The sequence below is a fragment of the Motacilla alba genome, chromosome 2 (assembly GCF_015832195.1).
Source record: "Motacilla alba alba isolate MOTALB_02 chromosome 2, Motacilla_alba_V1.0_pri, whole genome shotgun sequence".
In the NCBI taxonomy this organism is placed as follows: Eukaryota; Metazoa; Chordata; class Aves; order Passeriformes; family Motacillidae; genus Motacilla; species Motacilla alba.
Genome location: NC_052017.1, coordinates 15,508,642 through 15,530,220, shown reverse-complemented (window position 1 = coordinate 15,530,220; position 21,579 = coordinate 15,508,642). Strand labels below are relative to the sequence as shown.

The window sequence follows — 21,579 nt, the reverse complement described above, 5'->3', positions numbered from 1 at the left end:
TGAACATTTGGAACTTTAAAAAATCCCATCAAGAATAATGGAAGAGTTTTTACTTGCTTAGAAATTTTAGAGAAATGGGAGGCTTAAGAGCGGGAAATTTAAAAGGAGGTTGCAGCATGGAACGGGTGTCCTTGTTTAATTGTAGATGGAACTGTTCAGGTGACTTGAGCTTAGGCACAAATACAGATCTAAAAGACGTTGAGAATTATCTCATTTCTCGTTTCAGCTGTTCAAGTGTTTTCATATTGAGGAAAACCAAGTTGCCTTGAAGAGTAGCTGGTAGGGAGGCCAGAAGCAGGTGGCCATTTGGGAAGTGCTGCTTCTGGTGTTCTAGATGTCAGTACCTTTATTGCAGAGACTGAGGTGCAGGAAAATTTAGTCTGCTCAGTATGCATAAACAGAAATAGTTGCCTAGAACTAGTAACAAGTAGTCTCAAAAGAAAACAACAGTTTTAAGAAAACAACATTGCTTCATTAAACTTAAAACCTGATTTTATGCGTCTAAGCATGTGGGCTATTGATAAGCCTATTTAAGTTTTCTGATCTAATATTGAGGAGAAAATGTCTATTAATTTCTGAATTGGCATGTTAGGACTCTTAAAAGCATCAAAATTATAAAGGCTGTTTGTTTGCTAGTAATTGAATAAAGTTTGAGCGTTAGACCAGTGAAGGGACATACTTCATTACTCCAATTATAAAATCAAAGTGAGTTTTATGCTATGTGAAAAAGAAATGTGGTCTCTTGAAATACTTCTGCATCTGAACTATGGTTCACCTGGCTGTGATCCAGGTTTTGGACAACTTTCCTTCTCCCTTTCCCTCTTCTTTGCCCTTCCACCTCCTTAGAATGCAGATGGTTGATTACTTTGAAATCAGACATGGTGAATAGGCTTTCTCTTTTCTTTCAGGGACCAGTTACTCTCCACAAGAAAATTCACACAACCACAGTGCTCTTCATAGTTCAAATTCCCATTCTTCTAATCCCAGCAATAATCCAAGCAAAACTTCTGATGCAGTGAGTATTTGTGATTGATTTTTATTAATGTGTTGCCCTGTTCATACACACTATATTTTCATAATTTTGTCTAAGACAGGCAGCATATACATTGTGCTTGAGTTTTCCAACATCAGTCTTTATTTTATAAACCCTCTGTAAACCAAACCTGCAATTGTTACATGTTATAAAACTATTCTAATTGGTAGTCGTTAGAGCTTTGAGTTACCTGTCATTCTAATATAATCTAATTGTCAATCTAATTTTAAAATATTAGATTATTTAAATGACATAGATACAGAAATGTTTTCCATGAACTTAGTGGTAAATCTAGAGTAGACAGTGTGATTTTACTTACTTGAAATGCATTACATATTGTGAATTTTAGTCACTTCAGTATCAAAGTTTTAGTAGTTAGAGTGGTGTTTGTAAAAAATCGCCCAAAACCAAAATTGGTAAATTTGTGATCGGTGGAAAAATTTTGGTAAGATAATAATTCTGAGGATGTTGCAAGGTGAAGGAAACTAATGTTATCAGTATTGACCTTACTGTATCCTGCTAAATGTACTACTAGATTTTGTTAAGGGGTTTGATGGGAATAGACCAGAGGAAACTATTGCAGAATGCAGCAGGAGGATACTGGTCATATGTTCAAGCTATCATTTAGAGGTGGTAGAAAGCAGTGATACGGGTACATAAAAGGTACCATGTAGTTTTAAAAACAGTGAAAGCTATTGAATTTGTATATCAAAACTCTCAAGTAGTCTTTCGTCGAACACTGTTTGTATTTGTAAAGGCTTATGATTCTGCGGATGATTGGTCTGAGCACATCAGCTCTTCAGGCAAAAAGTACTACTACAACTGCCGGACAGAAGTTTCACAGTGGGAAAAACCAAAAGAGTGGCTGGAAAGGTATATGTGTTTCTATTTGTTTTAATTGCATAAAGAACAAATATTCTTAAGCACATTTTAGAGCACTTGAGCTTATCTAATAGATTACTGCTATAAAAGATTGTGCTCTAAGTCTGCTGTGTCCCTACCCTTACCATGACCTCTGGCACCTCTTATCCCTTGACAATCCAGAGCCTGAGAGGGAAGTATGGTTGGTTTGTGTGGAGATGGTCTGTTGGGGGGAGTTTGTTGTTTGATTGGTTGGTTTGGGTTTTGTTTTGTTCTGGGGTTTATTTGTTTGTTTTCATTGGATTTTTTGTTTTGGTTTTCTGGGTGAGTGTTTTTAATGTTTTGTTTTGGATGGGTTTTTTGGGTGTTTTGTTTTGTTTTTTTTTTTTGGACAAGATTAGTGAGCTGAACTGGTATATTGTGGGCTTCAACAAGCACGAATGTAAGGAAGCAGTGGCTGGAGTTTGCCAACCCCAGCTGTATAGCAGCAAGCTCTTAACAGTTTAATTCATCTCATGTAACTTATAGAAACTGTTTTATGATTAGATAATGTACATTTTTACCTAACTTTTGTTTTCTTTTCTTCAGAGAGCAGAGACAAAAAGAAGCAAGCAAAATGTCAGTTAACAGTTTTCCAAAAGATAGGGATTACAGAAGAGAGGTGATGCAGGCGACAGCTGCCAGTGGGTTTGCCAGTGGAAGTATGTGGTTTTTTTACAGCAATATATTCTTGCCTTGTTTGCATTGCTGTTTTCTTTTCCAAACTTCAAAACTATAAAAAATCCCTTTCCTTAGCTCTTTTTCTTGCCTTTTCATATATAAAAGCCAAAGTGGGTAGCACAGTTAACTCTCCCAAATGTGGTTTCTTTAAATAACTTTACTAGTGCAACATTTGCTTAATGCTTTTCATGGTTCTCCTCCTTTTTGTGGCTTTTACTGTTGAGTTTAATTATCTTCATGAGTGGTTACTTAACCTGCATAATCTGTCATTTAGTTGGACTGTTGTGATCATTGAGACCTGCTAATGTCATATTCTCACCTTAAAAATAAAGATTTCACATCTAAAAGTAACAACCTAATTCAATGGATTTTGTTATCAGGGTTTTCAGAGGTTTGTGTGTATTATTGAGAGTATATTTTTACCTCACCAATACTTTTAGCAAAATCTTCCCTGGACTATAAATTTCTCTAACTAGGAGATTTTTGTCCTGATACCTAGCTTTAATCTTTGTCAGTTTTCTTCTGGAAAATAGTTGTACTGTGAGATTCTGTCTGTATCCTGATGTAATTTGGATAAATTTGTAGTGTAGTTCTCAGGGTAGTTTAAAAGTAGAAGCCCAAGTATAATTCTTCACCCACGCTCTTGGGATTTGACAAGGTGATGTATAAAGGGATATTTTTCTGTGTACGCTGAAACTCAGTGTATATGCTAAAATATACTGGATGCTGCAAAAAGATAGCAGTCATGCATAATGCAGTGAGTATTTGTTTTGTGACAGGTGAAAATGTCAGAATCTATAAAAGAATTACTCTCTGCTTACTTGGTATGTATGCTGAGTAGCATATTTTAGTTTGTAATCATGTGACCAGTGCAGATGAGTCATTCATTTATTATATATAAATGCCTTGAATTAACTGTAAGTAAGCTTGTTGTAGTAGTACTCAAGTGACATGAAGAGGAATTCTTTGAAGGCTAGAATGTAAAACTATTAAATGATACTCGATGTTCAGGGATTTTGATGAACAAAAGAAAAATGGCATAAATTATCTCTTTGCACTAAATACAAGATGGAAATAATAGATCTTGATTTAGATCTTTTTAGGAGACTTCAAAAGTTAACTTGACTGTAACACTCGTTATAAAGCAGCCTTTCATCAAAATACAGTGCTTAACTGGAGCTCTAAATCAAGCAAAGGTCAGAGAAAATGCATTTTGTCAGTGAGTAGAATTAAATTTTGCCTTTTTTGATGCTGATCTGCTTGAAGATTTTTTTAATCATAAGAAGTTCAATCAGCTCTGGTTGTTGGTGTGCAGCTGTATTAATCAGTTACTGCAATCTTAGACTTGTTTCTAATTTAATCTTTCTTTTTTTTTATTGCAATGTTACTTGGGGAATCCGGAAAAAAAAGTGGAAGACAAGCATTCCAGTGACACCAGCAGTATGCTCCCACAGAATATTTTATCTCAAACGAGCAGGCACAATGACAGAGACTACAGACTGCCAAGAGCAGAGACTCACAGTAGTTCTACTCCAGTACAGCATCCCATCAAAACAGTGGTTCATCCAACTGCTACCCCAAGCACTGTTCCTCCTAGTCCATTTTCTCTACAATCTGATCACCAGCCAAAGAAATCCTTTGATGCTAATGGAGCATCTACTTTATCAAAACTGTCTACATCCGCATCTTCCATCCCTGCACAGAAAACAGAGAGAAAAGGTATGTATAATGAAATTCCCTCTAGTATTCAAAATGATGCATTGCGTTACATTGCTTGTTCAAAGTATGTTAGTACTAGAATTTAAAGATTTTTTTTCCTTTTTGATTGTGTGTGCTTTTAGAACCTGATTACTGTTTTGATGTGTTTACTTGCCCCCAAACCCAATTTGCTGTCTTATACAACTTCAATTTGACACTGTGATATTTACTATTTATGGCCTTATTCTGCAAATTAACATTTCAAATGATAATTTGAAAGATGTATTTTTGTGGAACATATTTTAATTTTTGTTTTCTCTCTTGTTGTTTTGGATCTTTGCCATTTATTTGAGTTGTTATGTAGTTACACAATTTGAAAGTAATTTTGGACCATTATGTTTTATGAACTGCTCTTATTGTTTGAAATGCCAGTGTCAAACCTTTCAGTCAACACAAGCACAGTTCTTACAGAAAGCAAGAATTTTCTACATTTTTGTAAGAGCTAATCTGTTTTGATCTGTATCTTGAGAAATATTGGATCTTCAATTCTAAATCTGATAGTATGTGTTTCTATTATCTGATAGTACCTGGTAGATCCAGTTACAGTCAAGCAAAGATCTGGACTCCACTGTGCATTGATTATGACCTCTCAGACCTCTGTCTTTTAGTTAGATTTACTTCATTATTAGGGATGAAGAGCTCAAGAAGATTGTGAGAATGAGATGTGCGTCATTAATGATAGTGTGTTACTTTGGTGTAGTTGAGTTTTCAGAGTGGTACTGTGTAGGAAAATTCTATTTTGAGGGCTTTGGGAGGGAGAAAATAATTTTTGTTAATCATATTGTGTTTTAACTTAAAATACTGTATACTTAATATGTAATTGAATTCTTTGTTTGAAAGATGTCTTGTTGCCGTGTCCATACTTGCCTAGTTAAATAGTTTTAAAAATAGACCAAAACAGACTCTGGTCTGACATTAGTCTTGTGCTCTGTGTTTGTGTTCGACTCTTCCACTTTTGTTTATTAAAGAATTCCAACTTCTACACAGACTTAAGAACAGCTGGCCACACAAAATATTCAAACAATAGCATACATTGTCAAATACTTTAAGATAATTGTGCATGTAAAGAATTTTTTTTACGTTTTTTTCTTGACACTATATGCAGTTTTTACATAACCTGGGTCATTAATACTGACTGTAAACTACAGAGGGACAGGTTATTTTCAGCAAGCCTTTTCCTATTCAGCACAGTAAAGGACAAAGTAAGGTGTACTAGTTCAAGCATGGTTCTTGTACTGAGTGCAGTAGTTACCTGCTTCAGTTAAGCCTGGATTTTTTGACTGCAGTTTGATGCACTTGTACTCACTACAGTGCAAAACATCCACGTCAGGTGTTCTTTTCTTTAGTATATCTACTCCATTTCTATTTCTATATTTAAAATACACTTGAAACCCCTCTTATTACTATTCAATTCTGCCATGTTCTCGATTCCCATTTGGTGTGTGATCAGATTTCATACTGGGTATTCTTCTGCTGCTTTACTGCGCATCCTCATTAATTGAAGAGATGACTCTTACAGAAATTGAAGGAACTTCCCATTCTGACAACTGCCACAGATGTTGGCAGAGAGTTCAAATATTTCTTACAACATTAATTTGAGAACATACAGTGGTGTATAATATTGAAAACAATCACACAGGGTAGTTTTGTAAATCTTACGTTAGAATCCATTGATGGTTCCATATTAAATAATTCACTGAATTTCTGTATTCTTAGATAGGTGTTTTTTAATTTTATATGGGTTAAATGAATAGATTCTCTGTAATAATCTTGCCTCATTGGTCTGTTTCATGGCACTTGATTGTGAGCAAATGCTGTACTTACTGAGCTTCAGAAAAGGGTCAATTACAGAAAGTAAATAATTGAAGAATTAGAATAGGTAAATGTCGGGCTTGAAATTCTTACTGTAGAAAACGTGAGTTTTTACATGTTGCTTTACCTCCTGTACAGAAACAGAACAATTCAGTGCTGTCATGATAAAAGCTCATCAAACAGTACATTCAGTTGATTTTCCTTTTTCTGGTGAATGTTGGACTGTCTTTTTAAGGAAATTAAACCAGTAAATTTTCCATAGCATTTTACATATTTAAATTTTAAAAGAGGGAAGAAGCAGTACTTTGGATGATTTACTGTTACTCATTCTCTCAGGTCTGACTGTGAACCTGCAGTGCTAAAAGTATGCAGTTTATAAAATATTTTTTGTAGCTGTTATACAAATTGAAAATACAGTAATTGTCCTGAGACACTTGGTTCAAACAATCTTCTGAAAGTCTTTGCAGAACTGAAAAACAGTTTGAGAGATTTGTGTTTACAGTAGTAAAGCAAATAGCCTTTGATCTTCTTTTTCTATTCACTGATTATGCCGTCCCTCTCTCTTTCTAAAAAGAGGTAAAACTATTTTTTAGCCTAAAAAAATAGATTGGTACAAATGACTGAATAATATGTGCAGTAGTCTTAATTGAATTCTTGCTTCTTGTGAATGTGTTGCTGGCTGCCTTACGCCAGCATATATGTACCACTGTTTTAATAGTTCTGATTTCAGTGTGTATTTTTTTAAGCAGTAATAGTTTTGAACAGCAGAACAGCAGAAAAACACAAAACGCAACGACAATGCTTTTTTCAGCTCAATCTCTTTTGCTGCAGGGGTATGTTGTAGTCCCACAAGGAGATTGAATAAAATCCCTGGCTGAACTATAGCTCAGCTGTTAGCAGTAGTCCTCTGCCCTCAATGGCTGGCAGTAGTGGAGAGTTCCTGGGGAACTATTTGACCTCTACCCTTTGGTTTGAATGTTCCAGTCAGAATCTGCTGCTTCTGTTTGTGCTCACTGTGAGTGCTTTATGCAGGTAAAGTGTGGGGTTGCTTTTCCTACTTTTTGGCTGCTTTATCTGTAGGGCACATCACATTTTCCTATTTCTAATTCAGATTGAAATGTTGTATTGTACATATCTTAACAGTGTGTCTGTCTGTAGGATACTGCTTCTCACACCTTCCTCAAAGTCCCATCAAGGCAGCACTTCTGTTTCTAGTGCAGCAGTACTCTAAAACTTTTATGAGAACACAGCAAGCTGGCCAGTGCAATGCTGGGTGGGTTGTGACTCTGGTGCTTCTTTTCCTTTTCTCACCCTTGTGGTTTTCTTGTAACACTTGCTAGCTTTAGTGGTCAGTTATTAACATTGCTTCTGGTATTGTTGCATCTTCTTTGGCTGAGTTTTGCCATTTCAAGTATATTACTCAATTCATATGTCGGTTAGAAAAGTTACATGTGAGAATGTTAGTTTCTTCCAATACTTTATACTTGTTTGCTGAGCATTGCTGTTACATTTATTTTGACAGCAGAGGTAAAATACAAAAAAAAATCAGTTTTAAAACTGGAGTAATCCAAATGTGAGAAATAGGGAATTTTTTTTTAAATTTTATTTTTTTATTTTAGATAATTTGAGTATTTTAGAGAATCTAGTTGCTATTGTTACTATGGTTTCATTTGGCCAATTGTGTTTACAGAATGCATTCCTTTTAAATACTTACGTATTTTTGTTGTGGCTTACAGTCCTTATTAGATCAGAACTGAACTGTAAAACAGACAAATGTGACTGTCAGTGCTCAGAGAGCTTAGTTGGTAGTTTGTACACTCCAGGTGCTTCAGCACAGAAAATGTGTTATGATTCTTAATCACGAGTAATAAATCAAGCAATGCTGTTAGCTGTTCTGGGTAGTAGGTTTTTAATCAGTGAAGCAGAGATGAGGTTTATAGGGCAACAAGATAAAAATTTCTGAAAATTTTGTAATGTAGTTTTTCTCCTACAGAGAGCACACTGTGAGAGCACTAGTGCCTTAATAGTTGCTAGCAGTGCAAAGATAACAGCTCAAGCTCACAAGGGAGTGAGGTAATGTTTTAGTGTTGACTCCAAAGGACTTCAGATGCATTTGTTTTGTTTTAAATGGGATAAAAATGACATTAGTAGTAAAGATATAGGAACACTCAAAGGGTCATTTTAATAATTTAGGCATCATCTAGTCAACAGTAGTCGGTAATTTCCACATCATTAAAAATAAGTCTTTGTTGCTATAAATCAGAGTAAGAACAAGCTAATATACAGCATTAATTTAAAGCGAGTCATGCAGGGATTACTGGTATGTTAGCTGTCAGAAGGAGGGCTGTGAAATAGTCCTTTCTCCACAAAAAAGGCATTTCCCAGTTTTGTTCTTTTTTCCCCATCCACTTCTCTGTCGCTCATGTGCCTGATGAGCTCAGCACACCCTGGTCAGGGGGGAGAGTAAGCAGTTTGCAGGTGCTCACAGGACTCCAGCAGACACAGCAGAGGTGTGGGACTGTCAGTGTCAAACCTCTGCATTGAAGCAGAGTAGCTGAACCATCAGAAGGCTTCATTTTCCACCCCCTTGCTTGTAGGCTCAGGGTTGCCTTTCAGCATGTCAGTCCTGGCAGATCAGCTGTTCGCTTAGGTGCAAAAATTCTTGTCATAACGGGCAGAGATTGGTGATGGCAAGATTGTGTAGCATGTTTATGTATGACTCTAACTGAGAAGTTAAGGGTGCTTAGTAAGAAAACTGAGGATCATTTTGGCACAACTGCTAAAAATGATCTGTTTTTTGACTTTTTTTCTGAAAGGATCATTTGGCCATGTTGTAAAAAAATTCCCAGTGCTTGGAAGCATCACACCAGAATGTTCCCATTCTGACTTGACCTGGTGTTTCTACTTCAGCAAAGACTTCAGCAAACCTCTTCACAAAACTTAAAACAAACCGTGTATTGTGTCATACAGGTTCTTGTCATATGAAATTCTGACTGATAACTTGGATTTCTTTCCTTTTTTGTCCAAAAGATGTGATTGTGGGTCACATTCCCAGCAGAGAGGGTTATGAATAGAAAGTTCTTTCCTAATCATTGTGGTTTTCAAAAATTATTTTTATTATAAAAAGGTTTTTTCCTGCTCCGTTTCAATATTAAACAAATTAATAGTTCTTCCCATTAAGTTAATCTCCAAATCTAATGGTGTTTCTTTTTGCCATCTGCTTGCTTCGTTTTCCTCCATGGGGTGTTTTTTTTTGTTTTGGGTGGCTTTATTTTAGGTCGGATTTTTTTTCCATGTGAATGAAGTTGATGGTCCAGAAAGTTGTTTAGTTCTATAATACAGGTCTGTATGTAGGCTGCGTCTAATAAACTTACTTGCATAATTGTCAGAAAGCAAACTGTATTTTCACGTTATTGCCACAAAAGGAATGGATTTTTAAAGTTTTTTTAAAAGCTGCAGATATGGAGACTATATTGTGCATAGCTTATAATGGAAAAATTTGTTCAAAGTCATATTTTTAAAATGACAAAAAGTAATTTTAAAAATTACCTAATTTTCTTTCTTTTTTTTTTAGTTATTCAGAGGAAGAGATAAACCAAATTTTATTTAATGAAGTTCTTAAACTTGAAGAGATCGCAGCATGCTGTGTTCTAGTTTTAGTTTTTATTTCATTTTTTTTTTATTTAAGAAACTTTCCTTTGGACTTCCATGATAAAAGTTTTAGGTGAGATCAGAGTCATTTGCACAGCATTTGTTTTGAAATTGATGTTGACAATAAGGAGGCTGTAGCCTTGCCCTCTTCCACTTCTTCAGCCGTAGTCTGTGCTGTAAAGCCTGCAAAAGTCTTAAGTTTTTACAAAAAAATTTTTGTAAGACGTGGATTCATTTGCATTTTGTGTTGGTAGAATTCCAGTTGTCATTTCAAAATTAGTCTGATGCTTAATGATTCAGGTTAGGTTTATGAATGACTGCCATGTAGTCCAAATCCTTATTCTGCAATGATAGTGTAGATTGCTTGTCAGGGACCATGAATTGATGTTGACACAGGTGTAGGGACCAACCAGTGTGTCAGAATTGTAAAATTACAGGATTTAAATTTATGGAGATGTTTAACTTTTCTCAGCATGCTGTGTTCATCTTGACTGTGTTTCATGATGTTTGAGGGCTTCAAGCGCACTTAAGAGCCACAGGATTGTATTATTAATAGGCATTTTAAAAACTCTGATAAACCATAAAATAGTGTTTAGATGTTGGAAAGTAAACTTAATTCTGTGGCAAAATAAACAATGAAACAGTCTCTCAGAAAAAGGCAATTAGGGAGGAAAATAAGGGAGTGAGAGGTTTCTGCTTCTATTTGTGCAAAAAGCAGGGGAAATCCATACACCCCAGTGAGTGATATCTCAGGGTTTATGTCAGACAAATATTTCATCTTGAGGAGTTCTGCCTAGTTAAATTAACTTCAAAAGGCAAAACTTGCAGGCTCTGTACAGCATCATAAATTAAACCAGGTTTTATTTAAACTTTGTAGTTGGATTATTCAGAAGTGGATGTGAAAATATTTGGAGGCTTTGTTTTGTTGGCAGCAATTCTAGGATTTAGTATCCTGTCTGAGCCATGAAGTAAGATAGATGGGTTTAAATTAAGCTAAAGAAAGTTGTATACAACTGCAACTAATTTGTAGTCTGTATTTTTAACGTGTGAGTTTCCATCACAGAGGAGTTTCCCTTTGTGGAGAAGAGGTAAAGATCACGGGTTGAGATCAGAGTAATTTACTGGAAACAGCAATGAAATAAGAAATGAACAGTAAAAGCAACAATATTATTAGAAGGATGTACAAGAGAGGTGAAAAATTCACTTGCAAACAAAAGCTCACCACGGGAGAGCTGCAATATGGGAGCTGCTGCCACCTTCTCCAACTGGAGAAAGACTGCTTTCCCCAGCCCTGGCAGTGAAGTGAGGTGGTACAGAGTAACTGCCCTTCCTGGCTGCTGCAGAAATTAACCCTGTGCTGGCCAGATCCAGGACGTTATCCACTCCTTATTCTATACCACCTCCTACATCATGCCCAGATCCTACACCTTCCAAATGGTGTGCTCCCGGCTAATGGCAAGATGTATCAGAATCTCCTGATTGGTATATCTGAAGCAGTCCATACTCACTGTCCGTGGTAGCTATAGCATATAGTGACAGTGTCATTCAGCAGTCAGTGTTTTAAAATTCAACATTACAGACTGTTCTCACAATAGAATCAAATCTCCTTGAGGTACACCTGGTGTTTCCCTATCCCTCTGCATTACTCACCAAGTGCACCCAGGTTCTGGAGCAAAAACATGGATGGGTTTGCCTACCCTGTGGATGGGTTTTGCCTTTGCTTGAGGAAGGACTAATCCAAACTGTCTTCACTAACACATTCTTCATGTGCACCACAGAGACTTAATCTCTTTCTGTGGTACATGAAAGTTTTGTTTGGACAAGGCTTTCTTGCTTAGTGGAGCTTCCCGTGGTAACTAACGAGGTGGCCTTGGCTAGATTTATCTTGCAGTATTTGAAGGCCGTACCACTTACTGCTTTAAATGTGGTTTTTAGCAGTCTGTTGTACAGATCAGTTTTCCCAGAGGCTGTTATGTGATAGGGAATATTCTGTACCCACTCAGTATTGTGGCCCAGATGTCTATGAGGCTGTTTTTGAAATGAGTCCCATTGGCTGATTCAGTTCTTTCAGGGTACTATGGCACTACAGGACTTGCTTTTCAAGGCCTGAGGTGGTGTTCCAGCAGTGGCCTGAGGCACAGGGTATGTCTCCAGCCATCCAGTGGTTGTTCCTATCATTGTAAGCATGTAGAGCTTGCCGTGGTGGATTTGTGAAAGTGTGATGTAATCAATCTGCCAGGCTTCCCTGTAGTTTTCACCATCATCCACTGTACAACAGTGCATGATTCGCAGTTGTGGATAACCTGTGCGATACTGTCCATGGTTAAATCCAGCCCTCAGTCCTGAGCCTGTTAGTATGCATCTCTTTCCTGATGATGTGAGGTGCTATGAGCCCACTGAGCCAGAAATAAATAATTCACCCTTAGGTTGCCACTCTAGATGCATCTGAGACACTTTAACCTTGGCAGTTTGGTCCACCCCTCTGTTGTTGCGGTGTTCTTCAGTAGCTCAACTCTCAGGTACAGAGAGAGCATGACAGACTTTTACAGTCAACTTCCTTACCCAATTACGTCTTGCCACTAGCAGCCTAGATGTTTTTCCCTCTCCAGTGCCAGTTGGTCTTTTTCCATCAGTCTAGCCACCCCTACAGAGCACTTGCGACTGTAGAGGAAGAGTGTTGGCCATTTTGTCTCAGTGATATCTAAAGCCAGCTGGATGGCTTTCAGCTGCACAACCTGACTTGATTCACCTTGTACCACAATAGCTTCTGTGGCTTGCCTCATAGGAATTGGGCAGCTTTCCATTTTCAGTGTGTCCCTACAATACAGCAAGAACTGCCAGTGAAGAGACTATTGCTTTTCATTTGGTAGTAGCTGATTATACGGTATGGTTTCCTCAGCACATGTCACCTTCTTCTCCTCCTCTGGTGACGATAGTTTGAAATTTTCATCCCTGGGCCAGTTAGTGATGACTTCCAAGATCCAGGGGTGATGGGGATTTCCTTTTTGAGTTTGCTGTGTAACCAGCATGACCCAATTGCTCCACGTAGCATCAGTGGCATCAGGTGTGGAAGGGATTTCTCCCTTGCCCATCCAGCCCTGCAGTGGCAGTCAGGATGCCAGGAGTAGCTGTACTTCAGTGCCAATCACTTCTGAGGCAGCTTGAACCCCTTCATAAGTTGCCAGTATCTTTTTTTCAGTTGGGACGTAGCAGGCCTTGAATCTTTTGTATCCTGACTCCAGAACTCCAGGGGTTGTCCTTGCGTCTCCCCAGGTGCTTTTTACCAGGCACTCCAGGAAGGACCATTCTCCCTGGCTGCAATGTAGAGCATTTTTCACATCTTCTGTCTTGACTAGCCCAAGGGTGTCTGCATGATTCTGTTTTGTTTAAAAGTTTGTTGTTCAGGACCCAACTTGAAATCATTTTTCCATGTCACATGATAGAGAGGTCTGAATACCTGTCTGTAATCTGGATTATGCATTCTCCAAAAATCCACAGCACCTAGAAAAGCTTTTGCTTACTGTTTGCTCATTGGTGGGGACATACTTTGTTGACCAGATCAGTTGGACTCTAATGATGTCCATCTTGCCATTTTACTCCTAAAAACTGAATTTCCTGGACAGGTCCCTTGACCCTACTTTGCTTTATGGCAAAATTTGCCTTCTGGAGGATTTGAATTATCTTCTCCTTTTTCTCAAAAACTTCCTCTGCTGTTTTCCCCCATACCATGATATCATCAGTGTACTGCAAATGGTCTGGAGCCTCACCCTTTACCAGTACATTCTGGATCAGTCCATGGCAAATGGTGCAGCTGTGTTTGCACCCTTGGGACAGTTGGTTCCAAGTGTACTGCACACTCCTCAGGTGAAAGCAAACTGTAGTCTGCACTCTCCTGCCAGAGGAATGGAGAAATTATGTATTGGCAATGTCAATGGTGGCACGACCTCCCTGTCTTGGACTCTGGTTCATACTGAAGTTCAGGCGTGTCTGGCACAGGCGCATTCATTATTGGTGTGACTTCATTCAGGCCACGACAGTCCAGTCTCCACTGCACTTACACACTGGCCATATGGGCTGTTCAAGTACGAGTGAGCCTTGCTGACATTCCCTGGCTCTCCAGCCCACAAGTTATTTTATGGATGGGGATCAGAGTCCCAGTTGGTGTGGTATTGTTGACGGTGACTGTTGTGGTAGTAATTGGGTACCTGTTGTTCTTCAGCTCTCAGCAATCCCAGAACAGAAGGGTCCTTTGACAGACCAGGCAAGGTATTCAGCTGTCTAATTTCCTCTGTCTCTAGAGCATCTGTCCTAAATGCCCAACAATGCCCTTTTGGATCCTTGAAATACCCTCTCCTGAAGTAATCTATGCCAAGGATGCATGGTGCTTCTGGGTCAGTCACAGTGGGGTAGTTTTTCCATTCATTCCCAGTCAGATTCACTTAGCTGTTGGGATGCCCCTGTCACCCCAGAAATCCAGATGGATTCTGCCTCTACGTATCTTGATGGCATCAGGGTGCATTGTGTGCTGCTGTCAACTAAAGGTTTCTACTCTGGTGGGTCTGATGTGCCAGGCCATTGGATCCATTATAGGTTCTATTGGGTCATTAGATCTGATTGTCCCTTTCCCCCATCTGGCTGGGAGCAGGGCCCCCTTAGTCCTGGTCATAGTTGTAATTGCTCACCCCTTGTAAATATGAACTGGAGGTCGCTTCTAGAGAATCATATGTAACATCATCTCTTCTGTCTGAGGACTTGCCCACTGAAAACTGGAGTGGCGTTTGTCTGTGAAGAATTTCTTGTTGTGGTTATTCTTCCAAACATTCAGCTCACATACCCATACTGCTAGGGCAGAGGTGGATTTTCCATCCCACTTCTCAGGTCCTCTGTTTTGCTTACAGAAAAAACACAGATTACCTGGTCTGTGTCTTCTCTCTTGAGCAGGGGAGTGCTTGCTCCCAATAGCAGAGGCTTTGGTCCGTACTGGCAGGGCATGGGATGTTACCTCACTGACTTTTTTAAATCTGTCCAAAGTCTTGAACAGTCTCCAAAGCCGAGATGTGGGTCAAGATGATCTTCATATTGCTGGTGTTGGATAGTCTCATGAAGTACTATTTGTTTCTCCTTCTCTGAACATTAATGCGAGTGAGTTGGTGTATGACAGTGGCATGCTCTGTACAAACTTCTGCCACATGGATTGTGTGCACTGGATCTGATCTGAATCTACAGGAGACTCCTTTTTATTTGAATCTCTGTCCATTACCTCCATCACATCTGATTCACATACTGGATACCTTTTTTCCATGGCATTCTACCTGCTGGGGTGCACTACTAGATTGTCCTTGAGACGATACCTTCACTCCTGCATGACAGGAGTCACTTCCAAAGGCTGAGCGTTTATCTTCTTCCCAATTGCCTATGTAATGCCACGTCCCTTGACTGGGATCCCAGTTGCTTGGCTTCACTACCATCTAATTTCATATGATGAGCCATCATACCTCAGCCTTGGAGCAGCTAGATCACCAGGAGTTCATTTGACTGGCAGCTGAAATCTTCCTGCATATCTCACAACTCACTCAGGGACAGGGATCGGGTAATTATCTCTGGCCCCTCCTCTTCCTGCTGTTGTGAGGGTTCTACATCCTCTTCATCCCTCGCTAACTGAACTGAATTGATCTTGGGTTTCTTCTTATGTGTAGGGCAACTGCTAGTGGCACAGATTCATCCTATGGTTCAGCTGCTGTTTGTTTTCCTCCTGTTCTCCCCGAGGGACTGTCTATTATTGAACTATGTCTGGTAAAGAATGGCCAGTGCCCAACACACTGCAATGATTTCCTCCCCTCTGGAGATGTCGTGCCATCCTCCTTGAAAATAGACTGTTGCTTTATCAGGATCCTGTAGTTGTTCAGGGGTGAACTTCCAACCATGGAAGCAGAGAATTTCCCCCAAAACTGGCCCATTTTCTCCAGAATTCCATGCCACTTGTGACAATCCACCTGTGGAGCAGACGTCCTTAGAAATCTCTCTCTGGATTCTAAGCGTAGTGTGGGCCACGCTGACTCTAAATGTGGTACAGACTCTACTCAACAGGCATAGCAGCAAGACCATGCTTTTTTAACAACCAAAGGAAATCCAAAATTCTCAAAAGCTGGTTTAGTAGGCCTGAAAGTGACAAAGGGCATAAAAAGCTGGGGGAAATTAGCTGCCCCTGTTCCCCTACAGACTAGGTACAATTTAATGGACTGCCAGAGGTAGGCCCCAAAGGAAGGATAAAAGAGCATTACTGAGCACACATCCCAAATGACTCTTACTGCCCCCCACATGCCATAAACTGGTCTCCCACAATACAGCAACACAGCAACCCTGATCCCTCTCTCTCCCTGCTATGAAAAGATACCGTGGTGGGCACACAGGGTGTATACAGGAATATATATAGGGTTATGTGCACAACCATGGGAACAGTTTAAACAACATTGTGACTGTTGACTCCCTGCCCAGTACAACAAATGCTTAAATCAAATTTGTTTCAAACCGCTCTGGTCAGATCTGATTATCTCAACCATTTGGGTGCCAAATAACGGTGTTGAGGTTTATGAGTGGTGTTCCCCATGCACTGTTCATTCAGTGCTTCCTCCCTCTCCCCTGTGACAGGCTAGAGAGGAGAATTGGAGGCACAAAAGGAAAATATAGCAGGTTGAGATACAAAAAACTTACTGGAATCAGCAATGAAATAAGAAATGAACGCTAACAGCAACAATATTAATAAAAGGATGTACAAAAGAGACAATTCATGCTACACTGACTGGAAAACAACTCCCTTACCCCTGCCTCTGGTAGTGAAGTGAGGTGGTATAGAATAACCCAACCTCTCTGGCTACTTCAAAAATTAACCTTGTCCTGGCCAGAACCAGCACAGCTAGTTAATACAGACGAGAAATACTTGAATTTCTACCAATATTTTTACAAGTTTGTTTTGGGTTTTGGTTTTTGTGTTTTTTGTTGTTGTTTTTTTTTTTTTTTCAGAAACAGGTTTATAACTTAAATTTCATTGATAATAAATTAATTAGTGTAATGCAGTGATGCTCTGAACAGTCATTTTGCTCTGCATCCTCTACGATGTTAAGTAACAGTTCTAATGTGATGTACATGTAGTCATAATCATAGAGATGTATTCTTTCCTTTAGTTTCTTTATTTTTTCTTTTCTTTATTTATTTTTGTATACTTTTATTCTTTTATTTAGCGCATTTAGTGCTTTGTTTTTGAGTTGCTAAACATCTCAGAATATTGGAATGTTAGCATTAGGCATTATCCTTGCTTTGTATCCTTTCTCTAGGTTTGATAGGGTGATTGTACAAAAATACCTTTCACAGATACATTTTAACTCAAAATACCTGCAGTACTACAGCTGTGTGAAATAGTGTCTCCTTATTGTCTGAAAGAAATGACTTGACTGTATTGTGTTGATGCAATTCAGTGTGCATTTTTAGAGCATAAAAACTCTAACTAAAGTAGTTTTACAGACCTCATGGAATTCGGTGGTTTTGAGTGACATGTTTTGAGTTCTGTTATTCAAGAAATAAGTGAATACCCAGGACTGGATAGGTATGAGGTTTATTTTAACTGCATTGTTAGCTTGAGTTTGCCTTTGATTGAGTGTATTTTCTGTTCAGAACTGCAGCATGGGTGAGAAGCACTTCCAGCTGTTTGGTATGGTGGTGTGGTTTGAGGATCAGGTATTTGCTTACATGAGTAAATAATACAGTAGTGAGTTACTTCTTTACTTAAAATAACTTAAATATTTAACTGTGAAGACAAGCCTAAATACATTAAATATGTTTTAAAATTAGTGCTGGCAGTTGCAGTATTTTTTCATTTTGAAATGAGGGTGTTTTGGGATTTTTAATGGTGGTTTTTCTGGTAAGGTTCTCAAAACTGTAGGTAGCAGGCTTGTACATGTAAGTACTAACGTGCTCCATTGTGCTTATTTTCCTTGCTTTTGTCTGCCAGTGTATCTTGATCTTATTTGGACTGTGAAGATCCAAGTTCAATTTCAACTTCACACGTTTTTGTTTAGTATAAGAAGATTCTTGTTTGTTGGATATGTCTTGACCTGAAGTTGTCTTAATGTTCACTTTGAATGCTATAACATAGGATGCAATACTTTATAACAAAAACTATCACTAATGACTTGTTGTTTCGTGGTAACTAATACCTAATCAGCTGTCCTATTTCACATGTTACTGAAAACCCTACAGAAACTTTGTAACAGGTTTTTCTTTTTTCCCCCCATCTTCAATCTTCATAACCCCTTTGTACCTTTTTTAAGTTGTTCTTGCCAAAGCTCCTAGCCAAATGACCAGATCCCTTCACAGATACATTGCTACCAACCCTGAGGCCATTGTAACTAGATAGGGGCACATTTTTTTTCAGAAGTTCGCCTGAAACTCCTAAATATGTCTCTGTGTCCTAGCTGTTGCATCCTTGCAAGCTTTCAAATTCTTCAGCAGGTTTTCTTTCTGGTTCAGATTTCTCAGCTACTTATCTGGAAAAAGTTTCTGGAGTATTTGTGATCTTTATATGCTATTTATACTGTAACAGCATAGAAGCAGAAATCCTCTTCCCAGTGAGATTAGAAATCTTAGTGAAAAGATATACATGTAGTTACTTCCATAATTTTTGTTTGGTTTTTTTTTAGGGTTCTTCTCCAAATTAGTTTTGGAAGTTGCAGTTAAGGTTATTGGAATACAAAAACTGTTAGAAATTCTGTGACATTGTATTCTTCTGTAGAATAGAAAACAAACCAGATCATATCACTTCTTTACTAATGAAGTCAGCATCATCTTACTTTGACCATTTCTCCAAATAAAAAAACCAAGCACACCCTAAAGTGAAAGAACTTCCCAGCCCATTTTCCATACTATTGGGAAAAACTTTTAGACTTTTGCCTGAAATGTAGAATATCCAGGTTGACTTTCTCTGCCCGGTTTGAGGTGGGTTTAAAATCTGTGTCTTTATTACTGTGGGCAAACATCCTGTATGAGATCTTGGATCCATAGCTTTATGCTCTGCATCCAACTTCTTTGGTGCTATAGATGCGTTAGTCTTGACTGAATTTCTGGGCAGGGGTCTCTGAGGGTTTAATGAGGATGAGAGAAGGGGGAGCTAAGATTGAAATATGGTGGTCCAGGTTTCCTAAAGGAAGGATATTTGAAGTGACTGATGGTACACCTGTAGTAGGTTGAAATACTTCCATTGCAGAGATTTCTCACCATATTGGAATGGAGGAGCAACTTTCTGCTAAGTGGAAGCCATATTTAAAATTAATTAACACATATTAATCGGAACAAATTGCCATATAGTATAATTGTATTAATAAAATAAAGAATATAAGTATAAATGCTTCAGAAGAAGCTGACAAGTTAAAAATTATTTATGGGCAGACGCATTTTTAGATATTTTTCCACTCTGCTGTGGGGATGTTAACAGCATTGTTTTACATTTCTAGTACAGCTCATTATCCTTTCTAAATCCTCAGCAATGTAGCTGGATTTTGTACAATAGACTTACATTTGTGGCTTCTTGCACTGGTCTCTTCATAAATGAAGCATGGCTTATACCCTCCTGTCAAATTTGACGCAGTAGCCTACATGCAAAATCCATGGGCTATAAGGTTTTTGTTCATAGTATGTTTTCCAAAGAAAGATTGAGATCATAAATGAAAATGTAGAATATGAGTGTAGGTGATCAGTAAGGAATTTTTGGCCCACATTTGCCATAAGAGTTAAGGAAAAAAAATCCCATTTTTAATACTGGGTGCTTTTCATCCAGTATCTTTAAGTGGAAAAGTTGCGTTTGTGTGCTCATAATAAATATTAGGCTCAGTAGCGTAATTTGCGTTAGAAATCAGCTATCTTCAATTTTTGTTCTATTAATGTGTGATTTTTTTCTTAAAATGGTAGTTAGGCATTTGATCTTCTGAATTTGAGTATTGTACTAGTGAGTTGTCAGGTTGTATTGGGGAAAATGAAAAATACTGTCTGTCTTCTGTTCAGAGTCTGCATCTGTGGACAAGTCTGTATCCCATTCTTGCACAACTCCTTCTACATCTTCTGCTTCTGGACTGAATCCAACTTCTGCGCCTGCTTCATCTGCTCCTACAGTTCCTGTTTCACCTATCCCACAATCACCAATTCCTCCATTACTTCAGGACCCAAATCTCCTTCGACAGCTGCTGCCTGCTCTGCAAGCCACCTTGCAGCTTAATAATTCTAGCGTAGATATATCCAAAATCAATGAAGGTAAGGATTCTTTAAAGTTCATGTAATCTCTCGTTTACATACATTAGTATATTATTGCATACCAGGCTGTAGTAAATGAAAGCCTTATTTTGATTGAAAAGTGAATAAATGAATCCTTAGGTGAAGTGGAGATTTTTATGGTTTTTTTTTTCTGTTTAACCTTCTCAACATTTAAGGTTTTCAAATTAATAAACGTTGATGTACATGAGCAGTGTAATTGAAACTGGTGACTTAATCACTATATCAGCATTTGTCTGTTGCACAAATTTCGTTAAAGCTCTTTGTTCTTTTGTTTCATGCACTGTGCTTTGTTTTCTGTAGTTTGTGCTGCTGTTCTATTAATGTGTGTTGCAAATAGTGAAACTTCTAGGGGTTCTTAAATCTTGTTGCCTAACAACTTTTTTCTTTAGCATAACAAAGAAAGCCTCTCTGAATACGGTAGCGTATCAGTAACTTCACTGGCCAGTGAAATTTTGTACATTTAATCAGTGTCCCTTAGATTTTTGTTACATTGGCTTGGGTTGTTAGAAGTCAGTTTATCACTTCCTGTAGTGCCTTTTGCTGCAAGAGCAGGTAAAGTTGATGCATTTTGAATGCAATTTTATCTAATGTGTCTGCATGTGACAGGTTACTGATAAAGTGGTGTAGGATTTTTTTGTTTGCTTCTTGTGCAAGGATCACTGATTTAAATAGGAAGTAAAACATTTGCATGGAGTGCTGAGAGTTAATTGTCTTTAACTTTCTGGAAGTGCAAATCAAGTAAGGGAATATACTTACAAAGTATTCTATACCTTGCAATTATTCATCAGAAAAAGTGGTCAATTGCTTCCTTTCAATCAGCAAATTTTCTATCTTCATTGAGTACTAATAAGTGAGTAGGTCACTGGTTTCTTTTTCCTGTGCAGGGAAAGGTCTTTAAAACCATAGTGCATTAGGCTGGAATAAAAAAAAAAAGTGTTATGGTTGTGTTGAAAAATGAAAGGTCCACTCAACTCCAGTTGTATTTTCTTGAAAAGCTGCCCAGTGAAATTTCTAGTAATTTTCTCTTACCACATGAGCAGCAGCTGTGTATGTCTTGGAACAAGAGTGTTCAGAATTGTTCTGATGGCATGAAGGCCTGGCTGTGTCCACGTGGGCAGAGTGACTTCACCTTGCACAGCAGGGCTGCCCTTACTGTGGACGCAATTCAGAGTTACTCTGTTCTTTTGCTCGTGAGTCAGGTTTTTTTAGGAGTGTGCATGGCTGGAAGGTATGTTCAGGAAGTATCCCACAGAGCCTGTAGAGCTTTTTGGAAAGATTAGTTCAGAAGCTTGAAGTTCAGAGTCTTGTCATCTCATACTGCAATATGCTTTTCCTGTATTGTGCAGTTTTAAAATCGTTCAAGAGGGATTGGTTTTTTTACTGGTGAGGGGATGACATGGGACAGCTAAACCCAGAACAGATATGGT

The 21,579-nt window shown here is 38.4% G+C and overlaps 1 protein-coding gene across 5 annotated transcripts in view; it reads left to right on the top strand.

Annotated features, from left to right (window-relative positions):
* WAC (WW domain containing adaptor with coiled-coil) overlaps positions 1-21,579 on the top strand; it is a 58,331-nt gene that overhangs the window by 19,796 nt on the left and 16,956 nt on the right. For 4 of the 5 annotated variants that reach the window (XM_038161956.1, XM_038161947.1, XM_038161931.1 and 1 more), the window contains exons 4-8: positions 909-1,015; positions 1,791-1,906; positions 2,483-2,595; positions 4,025-4,333; positions 19,886-20,131. In XM_038161956.1, the coding sequence (XP_038017884.1) occupies positions 909-1,015; positions 1,791-1,906; positions 2,483-2,595; positions 4,025-4,333; positions 19,886-20,131 (891 nt within the window). The remainder of the gene's footprint in view (positions 1-908; positions 1,016-1,790; positions 1,907-2,482; positions 2,596-4,024; positions 4,334-19,885; positions 20,132-21,579) is intronic. The other variant, XM_038161963.1, reaches the window with a different exon arrangement.